General features: G+C 50.1%; 1 protein-coding gene across 1 annotated transcript; it reads left to right on the top strand.

The window, feature by feature from the left end:
* The first annotated feature begins 11,202 nt into the window (after nt 1-11,202).
* LOC138354997 (coagulation factor V-like) lies at nt 11,203-13,204 on the top strand. Its single transcript, XM_069309704.1, has 3 exons — nt 11,203-11,247; nt 11,522-11,746; nt 12,584-13,204. The coding sequence occupies exons 1-3, from the start codon at nt 11,203-11,205 to the stop codon at nt 13,202-13,204; spliced, it is 891 nt and encodes a 296-aa protein (XP_069165805.1).
* The last annotated feature ends 3,093 nt before the right edge of the window (nt 13,205-16,297 follow it).

The following is a 16,297-nucleotide window of genomic DNA, read 5'->3' as shown; positions in this document are numbered from 1 at the left end:
ATGGTACCACACTAGTGGTGCCAGACTAGTGGTGCCAGACTAGTGGTGCCAGACTAGTGGTACCAGACTAGTGGTGCCAGACTAGTGGTGCCAGACTAGTGGTGCCAGACTAGTGGTGCCAGACTAGTGGTACCAGACTAGTGGTGCCAGACTAGTGGTGCCAGACTAGTGGTGCCAGACTAGTGGTACCACACTAATGGTACCACACTAGTGGTGCCAGACTAGTGGTGCTAGACTAGTGTACAAGACTAGTGGTACCAGACTAGTGGTGCCAGTCTAGTTGTGCTAGACTTGTGTACCAGATTAGTGGTACCAGACTAGTGGTACCAGACAAGTGGTGCCAAACTAGTGATGCCAGACAAGTGGAACCAGACTAGTGGTAACAGACTAGAGGTGTCAGACTAGTGGTACCAAACTAGTTGTGCCAGACTAGGGGCTGCATACTCCAGGATTGGTCTTACATATGTGATATACAAGGTTCTGAATGATTCCTTACTCAGGTTCCTGAAGGCAGTTCTGATGTTAGCCAGCCTCGCATACGCCGCCGATGTTATTCTTTTGATGTTGGCTTCAGGAGACAGGTTTGGTGTGATATCAACACCTAGATCCTTCTCTCTGTCCGTTTCATTAAGTACTTCATCTCCTATTCTGTATCCTGTGTCTGGCCTCCTGTTTCCACTGCCTAGTTTCATTACCTTACATTTACTCGGGTTGAACTTTAGTAGCCATTTGTTGGACCATTCATGCAGTCTGTCTAGGTCATCTTGTAGTCTCCTAAAATCTTCCTCCGTCTTAATCCTCCTCATAATTTTTGCATCATCAGGAAACAATGAGAGGAATGATTCTATACCATCTGGAAGATCATTTTCATATATAAAAAACAGTATTGGTCCAAGGACTGACCCCTGCGGATCCCCACTGGTGACGTCTCGCCAGTCTGAGACCTCACCTCTTACAGCGACTCGCTGCCTTCTGTTACTTAGGTACTCCCTTATCCAATGGAGTACCTTCCCTTTTACTCCTGCCTGCATCTCCAGCTTTCGCACCAGTCTCTGATGTGGCACTGTGTCAAAGGCTTTCTGGCAATTCAAAAATATACAGTCTGCCCACCCCCCTCTTTCTTGTCTGATGCTTGTTGCCTGATCGTAGAATTCAATTAATCCTGTGAGGCTTGACTTACCATCCCTGAAACCATGTTGGTGTTGTGCTGCAAAGTTACTTCGCTCCAAATGTTCCACTAGCTTTTTTCGCACAATTTTCCCCATTAGCTTGCATGGCATGCAACCCCCTCCCCATCCGGCCCGTTGGCGCCGTGAGGGGGGCTTATTGGACGGCTGCTGGAGTGTGATGCTCCATGGGACAGTCCTCTGTCCTTTGGTGGCCTTGCACTCCTGCTGCTGTCTTCTCTAATTGTGCCGGATCACTTTCCTTTTCCTTTTGTTTCGTTTTTCTCCCCCCTCTTCTCCTATCTGCTTGTCTTGTCCTGCTGACTTTTTGCTTGTTTTGGTTATTCCTTTGGACTTCTTCTATTTTGCCGCCCGGGTGCTTGAGGACGCATACTCTTGCACTCGTAGAACTGTAGTACCTGACGTCTCGAGCGAGGGGAACCTTTTATTGTCAATCCCCCTTTCGTCGCTGAACCCGATCTCGACGACGGTTCTTAAGGTGGCGTTTGTGGGGCGTATACTCACGACGCACCCCTAGGGGGCCCCGGCATGATCGGCGATAGCTTCCTGTTGGGTGTCCTGCCTCTAATTGTGGCTCCATGGTGGGTATGGGGGCACATTCGTGGATGAATTTCTTTCTCTACGTCTCTATATCGTTGAATGTTTCTGTTGTACCCTCTCAGGCTTGTGGGGTGGGCGACCAAGCCCCCGAGTCGGCCTGTATTGGAAGACCGGGCTCTGTAGCACCCGCTGCATTGGGCCCCAACCTTGCTCCTCCTTTGACCGTCCTGAATTCTTCCCCCAGCTCCCCTCCCTCCTCTGTGGTTGGGTCGAGCCTCACGCCCTCAGTGGTGACCACTTCGTCCCCTGGTGCGGCTAAGTCTCTCGTTGTGACTACTGCGCCTTTTGACCCCTCTCTCTCTGGGGGTTCTCAACGCCGTCGGCGCCACGCCCGCACTCGCTCGTTTCCTTCCTGTACTGATGCGTATCAGGACTTATTTGGTCCTGCTTCGTGGGCCAAATACTTTGATCTCCTCCCTCTTGATTCTGCGCCGCCTGACGATTTCTCCCTCCATCGGCATCTCGTTGATTCCGTGGATGCGTCTGTTACTATCAACCCCACTCGTCTCGGTACACGTGTCATTGCTGCTCCTTCTCAGGATGCAGCTTCCCGCTTGGCTGCCTTAACCTGCCTTGGCGAGATCCCTGTTCGGGTCTCAAAGAATGTTCAGTTGAACGCTAGTGTTGACACTATTCTCCTCCCGCCCCATATTGCGACCGGTGTTCGAGATCTGCGAGACTGCCACGACGATATTCGACATATCCTTGATGTCCAAGGCCATTCTGTCCTCCAGGTAGACTCGTTTACTTGTCCCCCTCGTGATCGTCGCCGTCAACCCCTTGAGTTGTGAAGGTCACCTTTGATGGTAGGACGCTTCCATCCTCAGTCATTCTTGCTGGTGCCAGGTGCTCTGTCCAGGAGTATATTCCTTCTCCTCGGCTTTGTAACAAGTGCAGGAGGTTTGGGCATGGTGCCCTCCGCTGCTCTGGGACTGTCTCTCTCTGTCCTTTGTGTGGGGGTGAAGGTCACTCTAAGTCGGAGTGCACTTCTCCCCAAGCTCGCTGCCTCAACTGCGGTGAGGCCCATCCTACCTTCTCCCATGCCTGTATCCATTACAAGCTTGAGGCAGCCGTCCTCAAACTGAAGCACCGGGAGCGTTTATCTTTTCCCAAGGCGAGGCGCCAGGTTCGCCGGCTCCCGCCTTATGCTAACGTCTCTTATGCTCGCGTGTTGTGCTCTTCCTCTCCTCGTCCTTCCCACCTTCCTCAGACTCACAACCGTTTCCGGGCCTTGGACCCTGATACGCCCACTGCCCCCTCCTCTGTTCCTTTGAGTTCTGTCCCGAAGGGTCCCCCTTCCTGGTCCTCTGTCTGGGGTTCCCCTTCTTTCTACCTGGTCTGTCATGTCTCCTGTGTCTTCTTCCTCGTCTCCCTCCGATCCTCCTTCCCATCCTTCTCCTCCATCTATTGACTCTCCCTGCCGCCTGTCGGTGCAGGCGGATGTCCATCGCTCTCCTAATGGCCGTCGTGTGTGCTCTCGTTCAGCTTCTCCTGTTGAGACGCTGGAATCCGTTGCCCAGTATGTAGTTGCTGGGACACCGGTCTCTTTACGTCAGAAGCGTAAGCCTGGGTCCTCTCCTTCCTCCTCCCCGGCGGGTAAGAAGGCTTCGCTTTCTTCCTCGGCCCCTACTACTGGCTCTATTGCTCCTTCTCCCCCCCGAGTGTCCCGCTTTCTCTTCCTGATTTGAAACACCTCCTGGACTCCTTGCCGAAGCCTGTGCTCCTGCTGGGTGATTTTAATTGTCGTCATTCTTTTTGGGGTGATGTTCTGACGAATACCCGAGGTCGCCTCCTTGAGCCGTTTATCCTCTCTTCTTCCCTGTCTCTTCTGAATTCTGGTGAGCCCACTCACTTGGACTCTCGGACTCGCACCCTTTCCTGTCTTGATCTTTCTCTCTGCTGTTCTTCTCTTTACTTAGATTTCACGTGGCAGGTTCTTGATGACCTCCATGGCAGTGTCCATTTCCCCATCCTTGTTTCCTTTTTCTCTTTTCGCCCTTCCCTCTCCTTCCCTAGGTGGCAGTTTGCTACGGCGGACTGGAACCTATTTACCCTCAGTGCTGCTCTCTCTGACCTCTCCCTTCTGCCTCTCCCTCGTGCTCTCCTCCTTTTTCATGACACTGTCTTTAACGCTGCTCTCCACTCTATTCCTCGCTCTTCCTCTCGGGGTCCGCGGAAGTGCGTTCCCTGGTGGAATGCGGATTGTGCTCGGGCTGTCCGCTGTAAGCGTGCAGCCTGGAAGAGGCACCGCCGTCGGCAGACGGTCGATTCTTTTCTTTTCTTTCGGAGAGCGAGTGCGGTGGCCCGTAGGGCCATCCGTACGGCTAAGCATGAATGTTGGGCATCTTATGTCTCAACAATTACGTCCGAAACTCCTCTGCCACAGATCTGGAAGCGTATCCACAAGATAGAGGGTAAGTTCGTTCCCAATGTTTCACCGGTCCTTCCCCTCCATGGTACTCTTGTGGCGGACCCGTTGCAGGTCGCTTCCGAACTGGGTTCCCACTTTTTTTCTGTTAACTCTGGTCTTCATCTTCCCCAATCTTTCCTTCTTCGTAAACCTGTCCTTGAGTCTCGTCTTTTAGATTTCTGCACTCGTCTTTGGCTTCCCTATAATGATCCCTTCTCTCTCTCTGAACTTCGTTCTGCCATGGCCCTCTGCGGTTCTACGGCGGTGGGCTCCGATGGTATTCATTATGAGATGCTTCGCCATCTCCCTCCGAGCACGTCTCAGTATTTACTGAGTCTGTATAATCGGATCTGGGAGTCGTCGTCAGTCCCTGAGGACTGGCTCGATGCCGTTGTCCTCCCTGTTCACAAACCGGGGTCTCTGGGTACTTCCCCTAAGGACTTTCGCCCTATTGCCCTCACAAGTTGTATCTGCAAACTCTTTGAACGTATGGTTAACGTTTGTCTGATGTGGTTCCTGGAACACCATCGCCTCCTCTCCCCTTCTCAATTTGGTTTCCGCAAGTGCCGCAGCAAGACAGATGTCCTGGTGAACTTGGAGGTCTATATTCGTACTGCTTTTGCTGCGAAGACCTCCATTGTTGCCGTCCTTTTTGACCTGGAAAAGGCTTACGACACCACTTGGCGATATCATATTCTATCTCAACTTCATTCTTTTGGCCTTTGTGGTCATTTCCCTCTCTTTCTCCGCAGCTTCCTCTCTCGTCGTTCCTTTCGGGTGCGCCTTGGTACCGCTCTCTGCCTCTTTTCAGCAATATGAAGGTGTGCCCCAGGATAGTGTTCTGAGCACTACTCTTTTTCTGGTTGCCCTCAATGGTCTTCTTTCCTCTCTTCCTTCAGGTTTCTTCTCCGCTCTCCATGTCGATGATCTTACCCTTTGCTGTCAGGGTGATGATTCGCCTTTCCTTCAGCGCCGGCTTCAACTTGCAATTGATACCGTGTCGTCTTGGGCCACCGATCATGGCTTCAAGTTCTCTACTTCTAAGACTTGTGCCATGACTTTTACGCGGAAACGGGTCGTTCTTCGTCCCTCTTTGTCACTTTATGGTCATCCCCTTGATTACAAAGATTCCGCGAAGCTTTTGGGGTTATTCCTTAACACTCCTTTGTCTTGGTCCCCCCATATCTCTTACCTCCGTGTTGAGTGCTCTAAGGCCCTTACCCTCCTTCGGGTATTGTCCCATACTTCTTGGGGGGCAGATAGGCGCACTCTCCTTGCTTTACATTCTTCTCTCGTCCTGTTGCTCGATTATGGGTGCCCTGCTTACTCGTCTGCTTCTCCTTCTACTCTTCGCCGTCTTGATGCTTTGCACCATACTGGGTTGCGCCATAGTTCTGGTGCCTTTCGTTTGACTCCCGTCCTTAGCTTGTATGTTGACACTGGCTTCCTGTCTCTCCAGGACCGCTGTGATCACTACTGTCTTCACTATCTTGCGCGGTCCTTACAACATCCTTCCTCTCGCCTCTGTCGTGCTTTAACTTTTACCCCTCCTGCAGTTCCTGTTCCTCTTCACCACCTCCCTCTTTCTGTCTGGTTATCTCACCTACAGGATTCTCTTTCCGTTCGTATTTCTAATGTTTCTCCTCGTGTTGTTCCTTCTTTGCCCCCGTGGAGAGTCCCTCTGCCATATTGGTGTGTCTTTAAATGAGCGTGCGGATGCTGCCGCCAAGGAAGCCGTCCGCTCTTGTCCCATCTCTCATAAAGGTATTCCATATTCCGACTTTTACCCGGTTATCCATTCCTCCGTCCTTACCCGTTGGCAGGCTTCTTGGTCGTCTGTTACTGGTAACAAACTACGTACTCTTAAATGTTGTGTTTCTTCGTGGCCGTCCTCCTACCACCGTAACCGGCGACGGGAAACAGCTCTGGCGAGGTTGCGTATTGGCCATACTCACTTAACCCATGGTCACTTGATGGAGCGCCGCCCTGCTCCTTATTGTCCTAGTTGCATTGTCCCTCTTACGGTCGTGCATGTCCTTCTTGAATGTCCTGACTTCCAGGACGAGCGTGTGTTTTGCTTTCCGACCACTCCTCGCGGTCGCCTGTCCCTTAATAGAATTCTTGGTGACTCGGATACTTTTGATATCGTTCGCCTTATGCGTTTTTGTTCTCGTATTGGCATCCTTTGTGATATTTAGCGCCTTCTGATTATTCCGCGCATTTGATGGTTCTACATAGCCTTCCCGGTTTGGTGCCTTCTTTAGATAATTACTTACTTACTTGCATGGCATGCAAGTTAGGGACACTGGCCTGTAGTTCAATGCCTCCTGTCTATCCCCCTTCTTGTATATCGGGCCTACGTTTGCCGCCTCCCAAATTTTTGGCAGTTCACCTGTTACCAGTGATTTGTTACACACCATGGAGAGTGGCAGGCACAATGCTTCTGCTCCTTCCTTTAGTATCCATGGTGATATTTCATCCGGGCTTGTAGCCGCCTTTGTTACATCCAACTTTAACAAAAGCTTCCTTATATCCCCCACTGGTAATCTCAAATTCCTCTAGTGGTGCCTGGTTAACTATTCCCTCTCTTATCTCTGGAACTTTTCCTTCCTCTAATGTGAAGACTTCTTCCGATTTCTTATCGAGTTCCTCGCACACTTATTTGTCGTTTGTTGTGAATCTGTCTGCCCCTATCCTCAGTTTCATTACCTGTTCCTTCACTGTTTTCTTTCTCCTGATGAGGCTGTGCAGCAATTTGGGTTGGGTCTTTGCCTTGCTTAATATGTCGTTTTCATATTGCCCTTCTGCCTCTCTTCTCACCCTGACGTATTCATTCCTGGCACTCTGGTAACCTCTGCTCTCAAGTGTCCTGTTATTTCTGTAGTTTCTACATGCTCTTTTATTTTGTTGCTTTGCTAGCTTACATCACTGATTAATCCCATGGGGTTTCTCCTCTGCATATAATTTTTTACCTTTTGGGCTGGGATAAACTTTTCTGCTGCCTCCTTGCACTTCTGCGTGATGTATTCCATCATGTCTTGGGCCGTCTTTCCCCTTAGCTCTCATTCCCATGTTAAATCCGCTAGGAATTTTCTTATCTCATCGTAATTTCCCTTACGGAATGCTAGCCTTTTGCTTTCAGTTCCCTTTCTCGAGTACTTTAGCCCTTCTTCGCTGCTGCTGCTGTCACTACGTCAGACTAGTAGTGCAAGACTAGTGGTGCCAGACTAGTGGTACCAATCTAGTGGTGCCACACTAGTGGTGCAATAATAGTGGTGCCAGACTAGTGTACCAGACTAGTGGTGCCAGACTAGTAATGCCAGACTAGTGGTGCCAGACTAGTGGTGCCAGACTAGTGTACAAGACTAGTGGTGCCAGACTAGTGGTGCCAATCTAGTGGTGCCACACTAATGGTGCTATAATAGTGGTGCAAGACTATTGGTGCCAGATTAGTGGTGCCAGGCTAGTGTACAAGACTAGTGTACAAGACTAGTGGTACCAGACTATTGATACCAGACTAGTGGTGCCAGACTAGTGGTGCCAATCTAGTGGTGCCACACTAATGGTGCTATAATAGTGGTGCAAGACTATTGGTACCAGATTAGTGGTGCCAGACTAGTGTACCAGACTAGTGTACCAGACTAGTGGTACCAGACTAGTGGTACCAGACTAGTGGTACCAAACTAGTGGTACCAGACTAGTGGTACCAAACTAGTGGTACCAGACTAGTGGTACCAGACTAGTGCACAAGACTAGTGGTACAAGACAAGTGTACAAGACTAGTGGTACCAGACTAGTGGTGAAAGTCTAGTGGTGCCAGACAAGTGGTACCAAACTAGTGGTGCCAGACTAGTGGTACCAAACAAGTGGTACCAGACTAGTGGTACCAGACTAGTGCGCAAGACTAGTGGTACCAGACTAGTGGTACCAGACTAGTGGTGCCAGACTAGTGGTACCAGACTAGTGTACAAGACAAGTGGTACCAGACTAGTAGTGCCAGACTAGTGGTGCCAAACAAGTGGTACCAGACTAGTGGTACCAGACTAGTGGTGCCAGACTAGTGGTACCAAACAAGTGGTACCAGACTAGTGGTACCAAACTAGTGGTGCCAGACTAGTGGTACCAGACTAGTGGTATCAGACTAGTGGTGCCAGACTAGTGGTACCAGACTAGTGGTACCAGACTAGTGGTACCAGACTAGTGGTGCCAGACTAGTGGTACCAGACTAGTGGTACCAGACTAGTGGTACCAGACTAGTGGTACCAAACTAGTGGTGTCAGGCTAGTGGTACCAGACTAGTGGTACCAGACTAGTGTACCAGACTAGTATACATGACTAGTGGTACAAGACTAGTGTACCAGACTAGTGGTACCAGACTAGTGGTACCAGACTAGTGGTACCAGACTAGTGGTGCCAGACTAGTGGTACCAGACTAGTGTACAAGACAAGTGGTACCAGACTAGTGGTGCCAGACTAGTGGTGCCAAACAAGTGGTACCAGACTAGTTGTACCAGACTAGTGGTACCAGACTAGTGGTACAAGACTAGTGGTGCCAGACTAGTGGTACCAAACAAGTGGTACCAGACTAGTGGTACCAAACTAGTGGTGCCAGACTAGTGGTACCAGACTAGTGGTGCCAGACTAGTGGTACCAGACTAGTGGTACCAAACAAGTGTACCAGACTAGGGGTGCCAGGCCAGTGAGGGCAGCCTACCTTATAATAAGTGTGTATGCACCTAACTCAAGTGTGTTGGAACTTAGACCTCGTGTCTGTAGCTCCACATAAGTTACTCTTGTATTTATTTATTTATATATATACAAGAGTTGTTACATTCTTGTACAGCCACTAGCACGCACAGCGTTCCGGGCAGGTCCTTAATCCTAATATTCCCGGAATACGACCCGCCAAGTGGCTTAACAACCAGGTCCTTATTTTACTGTTGAGTGAACAGAAGCAACAGTTAAGGATTGACGCCCAGTAAATCCTCCTCGGCCAGGATACAAACCCAAGCCAAAGCGCTCGCGAAACGCCAAGCGAGTGTTTTACCCCTACGCCCTCCAGTACTCACAGTCCAGGATCTCCAGTAGTCACAATCCAGTTCCTTCAGTACTCACTATCCAACACCGTCCAGTACTCACAATCCAACTCCAGCACAAGCTGGAGATGTAGGCAGGATTGAGAGGGAAGGTACTCCATTGAATAAGTGGATAAGAGAGTACCTAAGCAACAGAAGACAACGAGTCACTGTGAGGGGCGTCTTCTCAGATTGGCGAAGTGTCACCAGTGGAGTTCCGCAAGGTTCAGTCCTTGGACCTATACTGTTTCTGATATATATGAATGATCTCCCAGAGAGTATAGAATTGTTTCTCTCATTGTTTGCTGGTGGTGCAAAAATTATGAGGAGGATTAAGTCAAAGGAAGATAGTAAGAAAATACAAGATGACCTAGACAAACCGAATGACTGGTCCAACAAATGGCTACTAAAGTTCAACCCGAGCAAATGAAAGGTAATGAGACTAGGCAGTGGAAACAGGAGGTCAAAAACAGGATACCAAATGGGACATGAAATCATTCATGAAACGAACAGAGAGTGATATATCTAAGAGTTGATATCACACCAACCCAGTCTCCTGAAGCCCACATAAAAAGAATATTATCGGCGGCGTATGCGAGGCTGGTTAACATCAGCACTGCCTTCAAGAACCTGTGTAAGGAATCATTCAGAACCTTGTATACCACATGTGTAAGACCAATCCTGGAGTATGCAGCCCCAGCATGGAGCCCGTACCTTGTCAAGCACAGGACTAAGCTGGAAAAAAATCAAAGGTTCACTGGGCTAGTCCCTGAACTAAGAAGCATGAGTTACGAGGAAAGGCTACATGAAATGCCTCTAACGTCGCTGGAAGATAGGAGAGCTCGGGGAGACATGATAACTACCTACAAAATAATATGTGGAATCGACAGGGATAAATTATGAATACAGGGATAAAGATAAATTGTTTAACACGGGAGGTACTCGAACAAGGGGACACAGGTGGAGACTGAGTACCCAAATGAGCCACAAGAACGTTAGAAAGAACTTTTTCATTGTCAGAGTAGTTAACAGATGGAATGCATTATTCAATGATGTGATGGAGGCTGACTCCATACACAGTTTGAAATGTAGATATGATAGAGCCCAATAGGCTCAGGAGTCCGTACACCATGCAGTTGATTGACGGTTGAGAGGCGGGACCAAAGAACCAGAGCTCAACCACCGCAAGCACACCTAGGTGAGTACCTTCAGTACTCACAATACAACACAATCCAGCACCTTCAGCAGGCAGCCTCACATGAGCTCTGGTGATGAGCCGAGGACGCAACTCTAAGCCAAGATGAATCCTTACCAGTTCCATATGTAACCATTAAAGGTGAAGTCTACATCATTTTCCACCAACTGGTGGGTCTCCACTTTGGGCTGGACGGTAGAGCGTCATGCAGGTCGGAGTTCAATCCCCGACCGTCCAAGTGGTTTAACACTATTCCTTCCCCCCGTCCCTTCCCAAGCACTTATCCTGATACCTTCCAAATGCTATATATATATAGTCGCAATGACTTGGTGTTTTCTCCTCATAGTTCCTTCCCTGCGTGGCTTTCTTCCTTACAAGTATCAAGAATTGTTTTGACTTCGTTAACTTCAAAGTTAACTTCAGCGTCAAGGAAGTCAACTTTGAACTTATAAATCATGATCTCCAGTGCTACACAGCCCGTCCTCATAAACAATGGCCAAACGCTCGTTAATGTAGTCGTTAAACCATGTGTTTAGGGGTGAAAAACACTTCACACACCACTCACAACTGATTTAATTTCGAACTTTTCTTGAACAGTTCTTCTTCATCTTCCCGTGTTCGAATTGCACCGCTACGTAGAGCAGCGCTTCCCCCATCCCATCCCTGTCACTCAGAGCCCGATCACTGGTCTAATTATCCCTTCCTGTTCATTATAACAGTTATATGAGAATACTGATGAACAGGAAGGAGCGCGCTCATGTTGATTCTCCAATGTTTACGGTGCGTGTCGGGTGAGATGACCGTGTATGGGCTGACTCCGGCTCAGTGCCGTCCTGGACACCACGGGAGGAGGGAGAGGCCGCTGGTCGCCGCAGAGCCCCCACACGGAAGGCGGGAGTTATCAGCCTACAGGATCGGACTGCCTTACCGTACGCTAGCCAGTGTTATTGTATTCCTTCGTGAGGAATTATTATGTCATCAGTATATTGCCTTATTAATCCTGTAATTAACGATTGAACGGCATTTATTTTTACTGTAGACTTGTGATTTACAGGAAGCTGCTGTAGCCCCGGGACTGCAGGAAGCTACTGTAGCCCCGGGACTACAGGACGCTGCTGTAGCCCCGGGACTACAGGAAGCTACTGTAGCCCCGGGACTACAGGACGCTGCTGTAGCCCCGGGACTACAGGACGCTGCTGTAGCCCCGGGACTACAGGAAGCTGCCGTAGCCCCGGGACTACAGGACGCTGCTGTAGCCCCGGGACTACAGGAAGCTACTGTAGCCCTAGGACTACAGTAGGCCCTTGCCTCACAGGTTTAATAGAATTAAACCGGGGTTACAGAAGCTTCCTGTAATATAGGACGCTACTGTAGCCCCAGGACTACAGGACGCTGATGTAGCCCTGGGACTACAGGAAGCTACTGTAGCCCAGGGACTACAGGAAGCTGCTGTAGCCCCGGGACTACAGAAAGCTACTGTAGCCCAGGGTCTACAGGACGCTACTGTAGCCCCGGGACTACAGGACGCTACTGTAGCCCCGGGACTACAAAACGCTACTGTAGCCCCGGGACTACAGGAAGCGGCTGTAGCCCCGGAACTACAGGACGCTAATGTAGTCCCGGGACTACAAAACGCTACTGTAGCCCCGGGACTACAGGACGCTACTGTAGCTCTGGGACTACAGAACGCTACTGTAGCCCCGGGACTACAGGACGCTACTGTAGTCCCGGGACTACAAAACGCTACTGTAGCCCCGGGACTACAGGAAGCTGATGTTGTCCCAGGACTACTTGACGCTAATGTAGCCCCAGGACTACAGGACGCTACTGTAGCCCCGGGACTACAGGAAGCTGCTGTAGTCCCAGGACTACAGGACGCTAAGTAGCCCCGGGACTACAGGACGCTACTGTAGCCCCTGGACCACAGGAAGCTGCTGTAGCCCCGGGACTACAAGACGCTACTGTAGTCCCAGGACTACAGGACGCTAATGTAGCCCCAGGACTACAGGACGCTACTGTAGCCCCCGGGACTACAGGAAGCTGCTGTAGCCCCAGGACTACAAGAAGCTGCTGTAGTCCCAGGACTACAGGACGCTAAGTAGCCCCGGGACTACAGGACGCTACTGTAGCCCCTGGACCACAGGAAGCTGCTGTAGCCCCGGGACTACAAGACGCTACTGTAGCCCTGGGACTACATGACGCTACTGTAGCCCCGGGACTACATGACGCTACTGTAGCCCTGGGACTACAGGACGCTACTGTAGCCTTGGGACTGCAAGAAGCTGCTGTAGCCCCGGGACTACAGGAAGCTGCTGTAGCCCTGGGACTACAGAAAGCTACTGTAGCCCCGGGTCTACAGGACGCTACTGTAGCCCCAGGACTACAGGACGCTGATGTAGCCCTGGGACTACAGGAAGCTACTGTAGCCCAGGGACTACAGGAAGCTGCTGTAGCCCCGGGACTACAGAAAGCTACTGTAGCCCAGGGTCTACAGGACGCTACTGTAGCCCCGGGACTACAGGACGCTACTGTAGCCCCGGGACTACAGAAAGCTACTGTAGCCCCAGGACTACAGGACGCTGATGTAGCTCCTGGACTACAGGAAGCTATTGTAGCCCCGAGACTACAGGAAGCTTCTGTAGCCCCGGGACTACAGAAAGCTACTGTAGCCCCGGGACTACAGGACGCTGCTGTAGCCCCGGGACTACAGGAAGCTACTATAGCCCAGGGACTGTAGGAAGCTGCTGGAGCCCCGGGACTACAGGAAGCTACTGTAGCCCCAGGACTACAAGATGCTGCTGTAGCCCTGGGACTACAGGACGTTACTGTAGCCGCAGAACTACAGGACGCTACTGTAGCCCCGGGACTACAGGACTTTACTGTAGCTGCAGGACTACAGGAAGCTACTGTAGCTCTGGGACTACAGGACGTTTCTGTAGCCGCGGGACTACAGGAAGCTACTGTAGCTCCGGGACTATAGGACACTACTGTACCCCTGGACTACAGGACGCTACTGTAGCCCGGAACTACAGGACATTACTGTAGCCGCGGGACTACAGGAAGCTACTGTAGCCCCGGGACTACAGGACACTACTGTAGCCCCGGGACTACAGGACGTTACTGTAGCCGCGGGACTACAGGAAGCTACTGTGGCCGCGGGACTACAGGAAGCTACTTTAGCCCCGGGACTACAGGAGGCTACTGTAGCCCGGAACTACAGGACATTACTGTAGCCGCGGGACTACAGGCAGCTACTGCAGCCCCGGGACTACAGGACACTACTGTAGCCCCGGGACTACAGGACGTCACTGTAGCCCTGAGACTACAGGATGTTACTTAAGCCGCGGGACTACAGGAAGCTACTGTAGCCCTGGGACCACAGGACGCTACTGAAGCCCCAGGACTACAGGACGTTACAGTAGCCGTGGAACTACAGGAAGCTACTGTAGCCCTGGGACTACAGGAAGCTACTATAGCCCAGGGACTGTAGGAAGCTGCTGGAGCCCCGGGACTACAGGAAGCTACTGTAGCCCCAGGACTACAAGATGCTGCTGTAGCCCTGGGACTACAGGACGTTACTGTAGCCGCAGAACTACAGGACGCTACTGTAGCCCCGGGACTACAGGACTTTACTGTAGCTGCAGGACTACAGGAAGCTACTGTAGCTCTGGGACTACAGGACGTTTCTGTAGCCGCGGGACTACAGGAAGCTACTGTAGCCCCGGGACTATAGGACACTACTGTACCCCTGGACTACTGGACGTTACTGTAGCCCCGGGACTACAGGACGCTACTATAGCCCCGGGACTACAGGACGCTACTGTAGCCCGGAACTACAGGACATTACTGTAGCCGCGGGACTACAGGAAGCTACTGTAGCCCCGGGACTATAGGACACTACTGTAGCCCCGGGACTACAGGACGTTACTGTAGCTGCGGGACTACAGGAAGCTACTGTGGCCGCGGGACTACAGGAAGCTACTTTAGCCCCGGGACTACAGGAGGCTACTGTAGCCCGGAACTACAGGACATTACTGTAGCCGCGGGACTACAGGAAGCTACTGCAGCCCCGGGACTACAGGACACTACTGTAGCCTCGGGACTACAGGACGTCACTGTAGCCCTGAGACTACAGGATGTTACTTAAGCCGCGGGACTACAGGAAGCTACTGTAGCCCTGGGACCACAGGACGCTACTGAAGCCCCAGGACTACAGGACGTTACTGTAGCCGTGGGACTACAGGAAGCTACTGTAGCCCTGGGACTACAAGACACTACTGTAGCCCCAAGACTACAGGACGTTACTGTAACCGCGGGACTACAGGAAGCTACTGTAGCCCCGGACTACAGGACGCTACTGTAGCCGCGGGACTACAGGACGCTACTGTAGCCCCGGGACAACAGGACATTACTGTAGCCACGGGACTACAGGAAGCTACTGTATCCCCGGGACTACAGGACGCTACTGTAGCCCAGGGACTACAGGACGCTATTGTAGCCCCAGGACTACAGGACTCTACTGTTGCCCTGGGACTACAGGACGCTACTGTAGCCCCGGGACTACAGGAAGCTGCGTCTGGTGTTGGGCACAAGGCTGTCATACATGCTTACTGGCCTATCAACATGTATAATCATGAATATAGTTCAGCAGTAAACTCAGTATATATATATATACACCAAGAAACGTGAGTATATACCTCTTGGTGTATGTGTCTTGTGACCGAGGTCACGTATCCCCTCACCCATGTGACTGTAACACATGGTGATGTGTCTTGTGTGATGTATACTGATGTATGTGTTGTGTGATGTATACTGATGTATGTATTGTGTGATGCATACTGATGAACGTCTTCTATGATGTATACTGATGTATATACTCAGCTAGTTGTGCTTGCGGGGGTTGAGTTTTGGCTCTTTGGTCCCGCCTCTCAACCATCAGTCAACTTGTGTACAGTGTGGGAAAAACCTATTGGGATTTATATGAGAGGAGAACTACCAGGGACTTGTACTGAACTAAATTAAAATTTACTGTCTGCAAATTAATTCAACTAAAATCTCTAGCTAGGGTCGTAAATCCTAGCTCCTCTTTTCCTAATGACAGATTGTGGACAGTAAGGGGCAGGTGGGGTGAATTAGTTGATAGATTGATTGAAGATCCACAGTTCACCTGCCAACAGGTATCTCACATCAGCTTGTATTTTATACAAGGATAAGATTGAATAAATTCAGTTCAATGACTGAACACTGGCTCTGTTTAAATCAGAGATTTAAACATACATAGTCTAGACTAGCACCATAACTATTAACAGCCAATATATTCTTATACTATAAACAACAATTTAAATTGTATAAGTATGATAAATGACCTTAAATGTACTCTAAGTACTGTTAACTAAGTACTAAAGATTATATTCAATTAAATGAACTTATATGATAACTTAAAAATAACTAAGCAAGAAATTGTTAACTTAATTTATATATTCAAGTATATATGCAGATGTATTTATACTCAATTTATATGAATAGATGTAGTCAGCCTGACTGAATCTTTTCCCACACAATGGACACTCGTGAAGTTTTGTTTATTTATCGTGACTGAATCTTTTCTTACACAATGGACGCACATGGGGTTTGGTGCTTAAAGATTCAACTGCTGCACTACAATATTAATAAACTTACTGAAATATGAGGCGTTGCCTCGCTTTATAACCGACAGGCAGACTTATAGGATATTAAAGTCATACAAGTATACAATTGGCCAATTAATACACTACTGTAATAATCTTCAATATACTTCTCTGCCAGCCGGGTGCCTGTCTGACAGTGTGCC

The sequence above is a fragment of the Procambarus clarkii genome, chromosome 65, assembly GCF_040958095.1.
Source record: "Procambarus clarkii isolate CNS0578487 chromosome 65, FALCON_Pclarkii_2.0, whole genome shotgun sequence".
Lineage (NCBI taxonomy): Eukaryota > Metazoa > Arthropoda > Malacostraca > Decapoda > Cambaridae > Procambarus > Procambarus clarkii.
The sequence above is the reverse complement of the archived record's forward strand: the minus strand, read 5'-3'. Positions and strand labels throughout refer to the sequence as shown.

Excerpts from the sequence above, each read along its gene's own strand:
- LOC138354997 (XM_069309704.1), top strand. The coding sequence starts at position 11,203 with ATGAACAGGAAGGAGCGCGCTCATGTTGATTCTCCAATGTTTACG. Across the intron at positions 11,248-11,521 it reads TTGATTCTCCAATGTTTACG|GAAGCTGCTGTAGCCCCGGG; the intron begins GTGCGTGTCGGG and ends TGTGATTTACAG. Across the intron at positions 11,747-12,583 it reads CGGGACTACAGGAAGCTACT|GACGCTACTGTAGCCCCTGG; the intron begins GTAGCCCTAGGA and ends CCGGGACTACAG.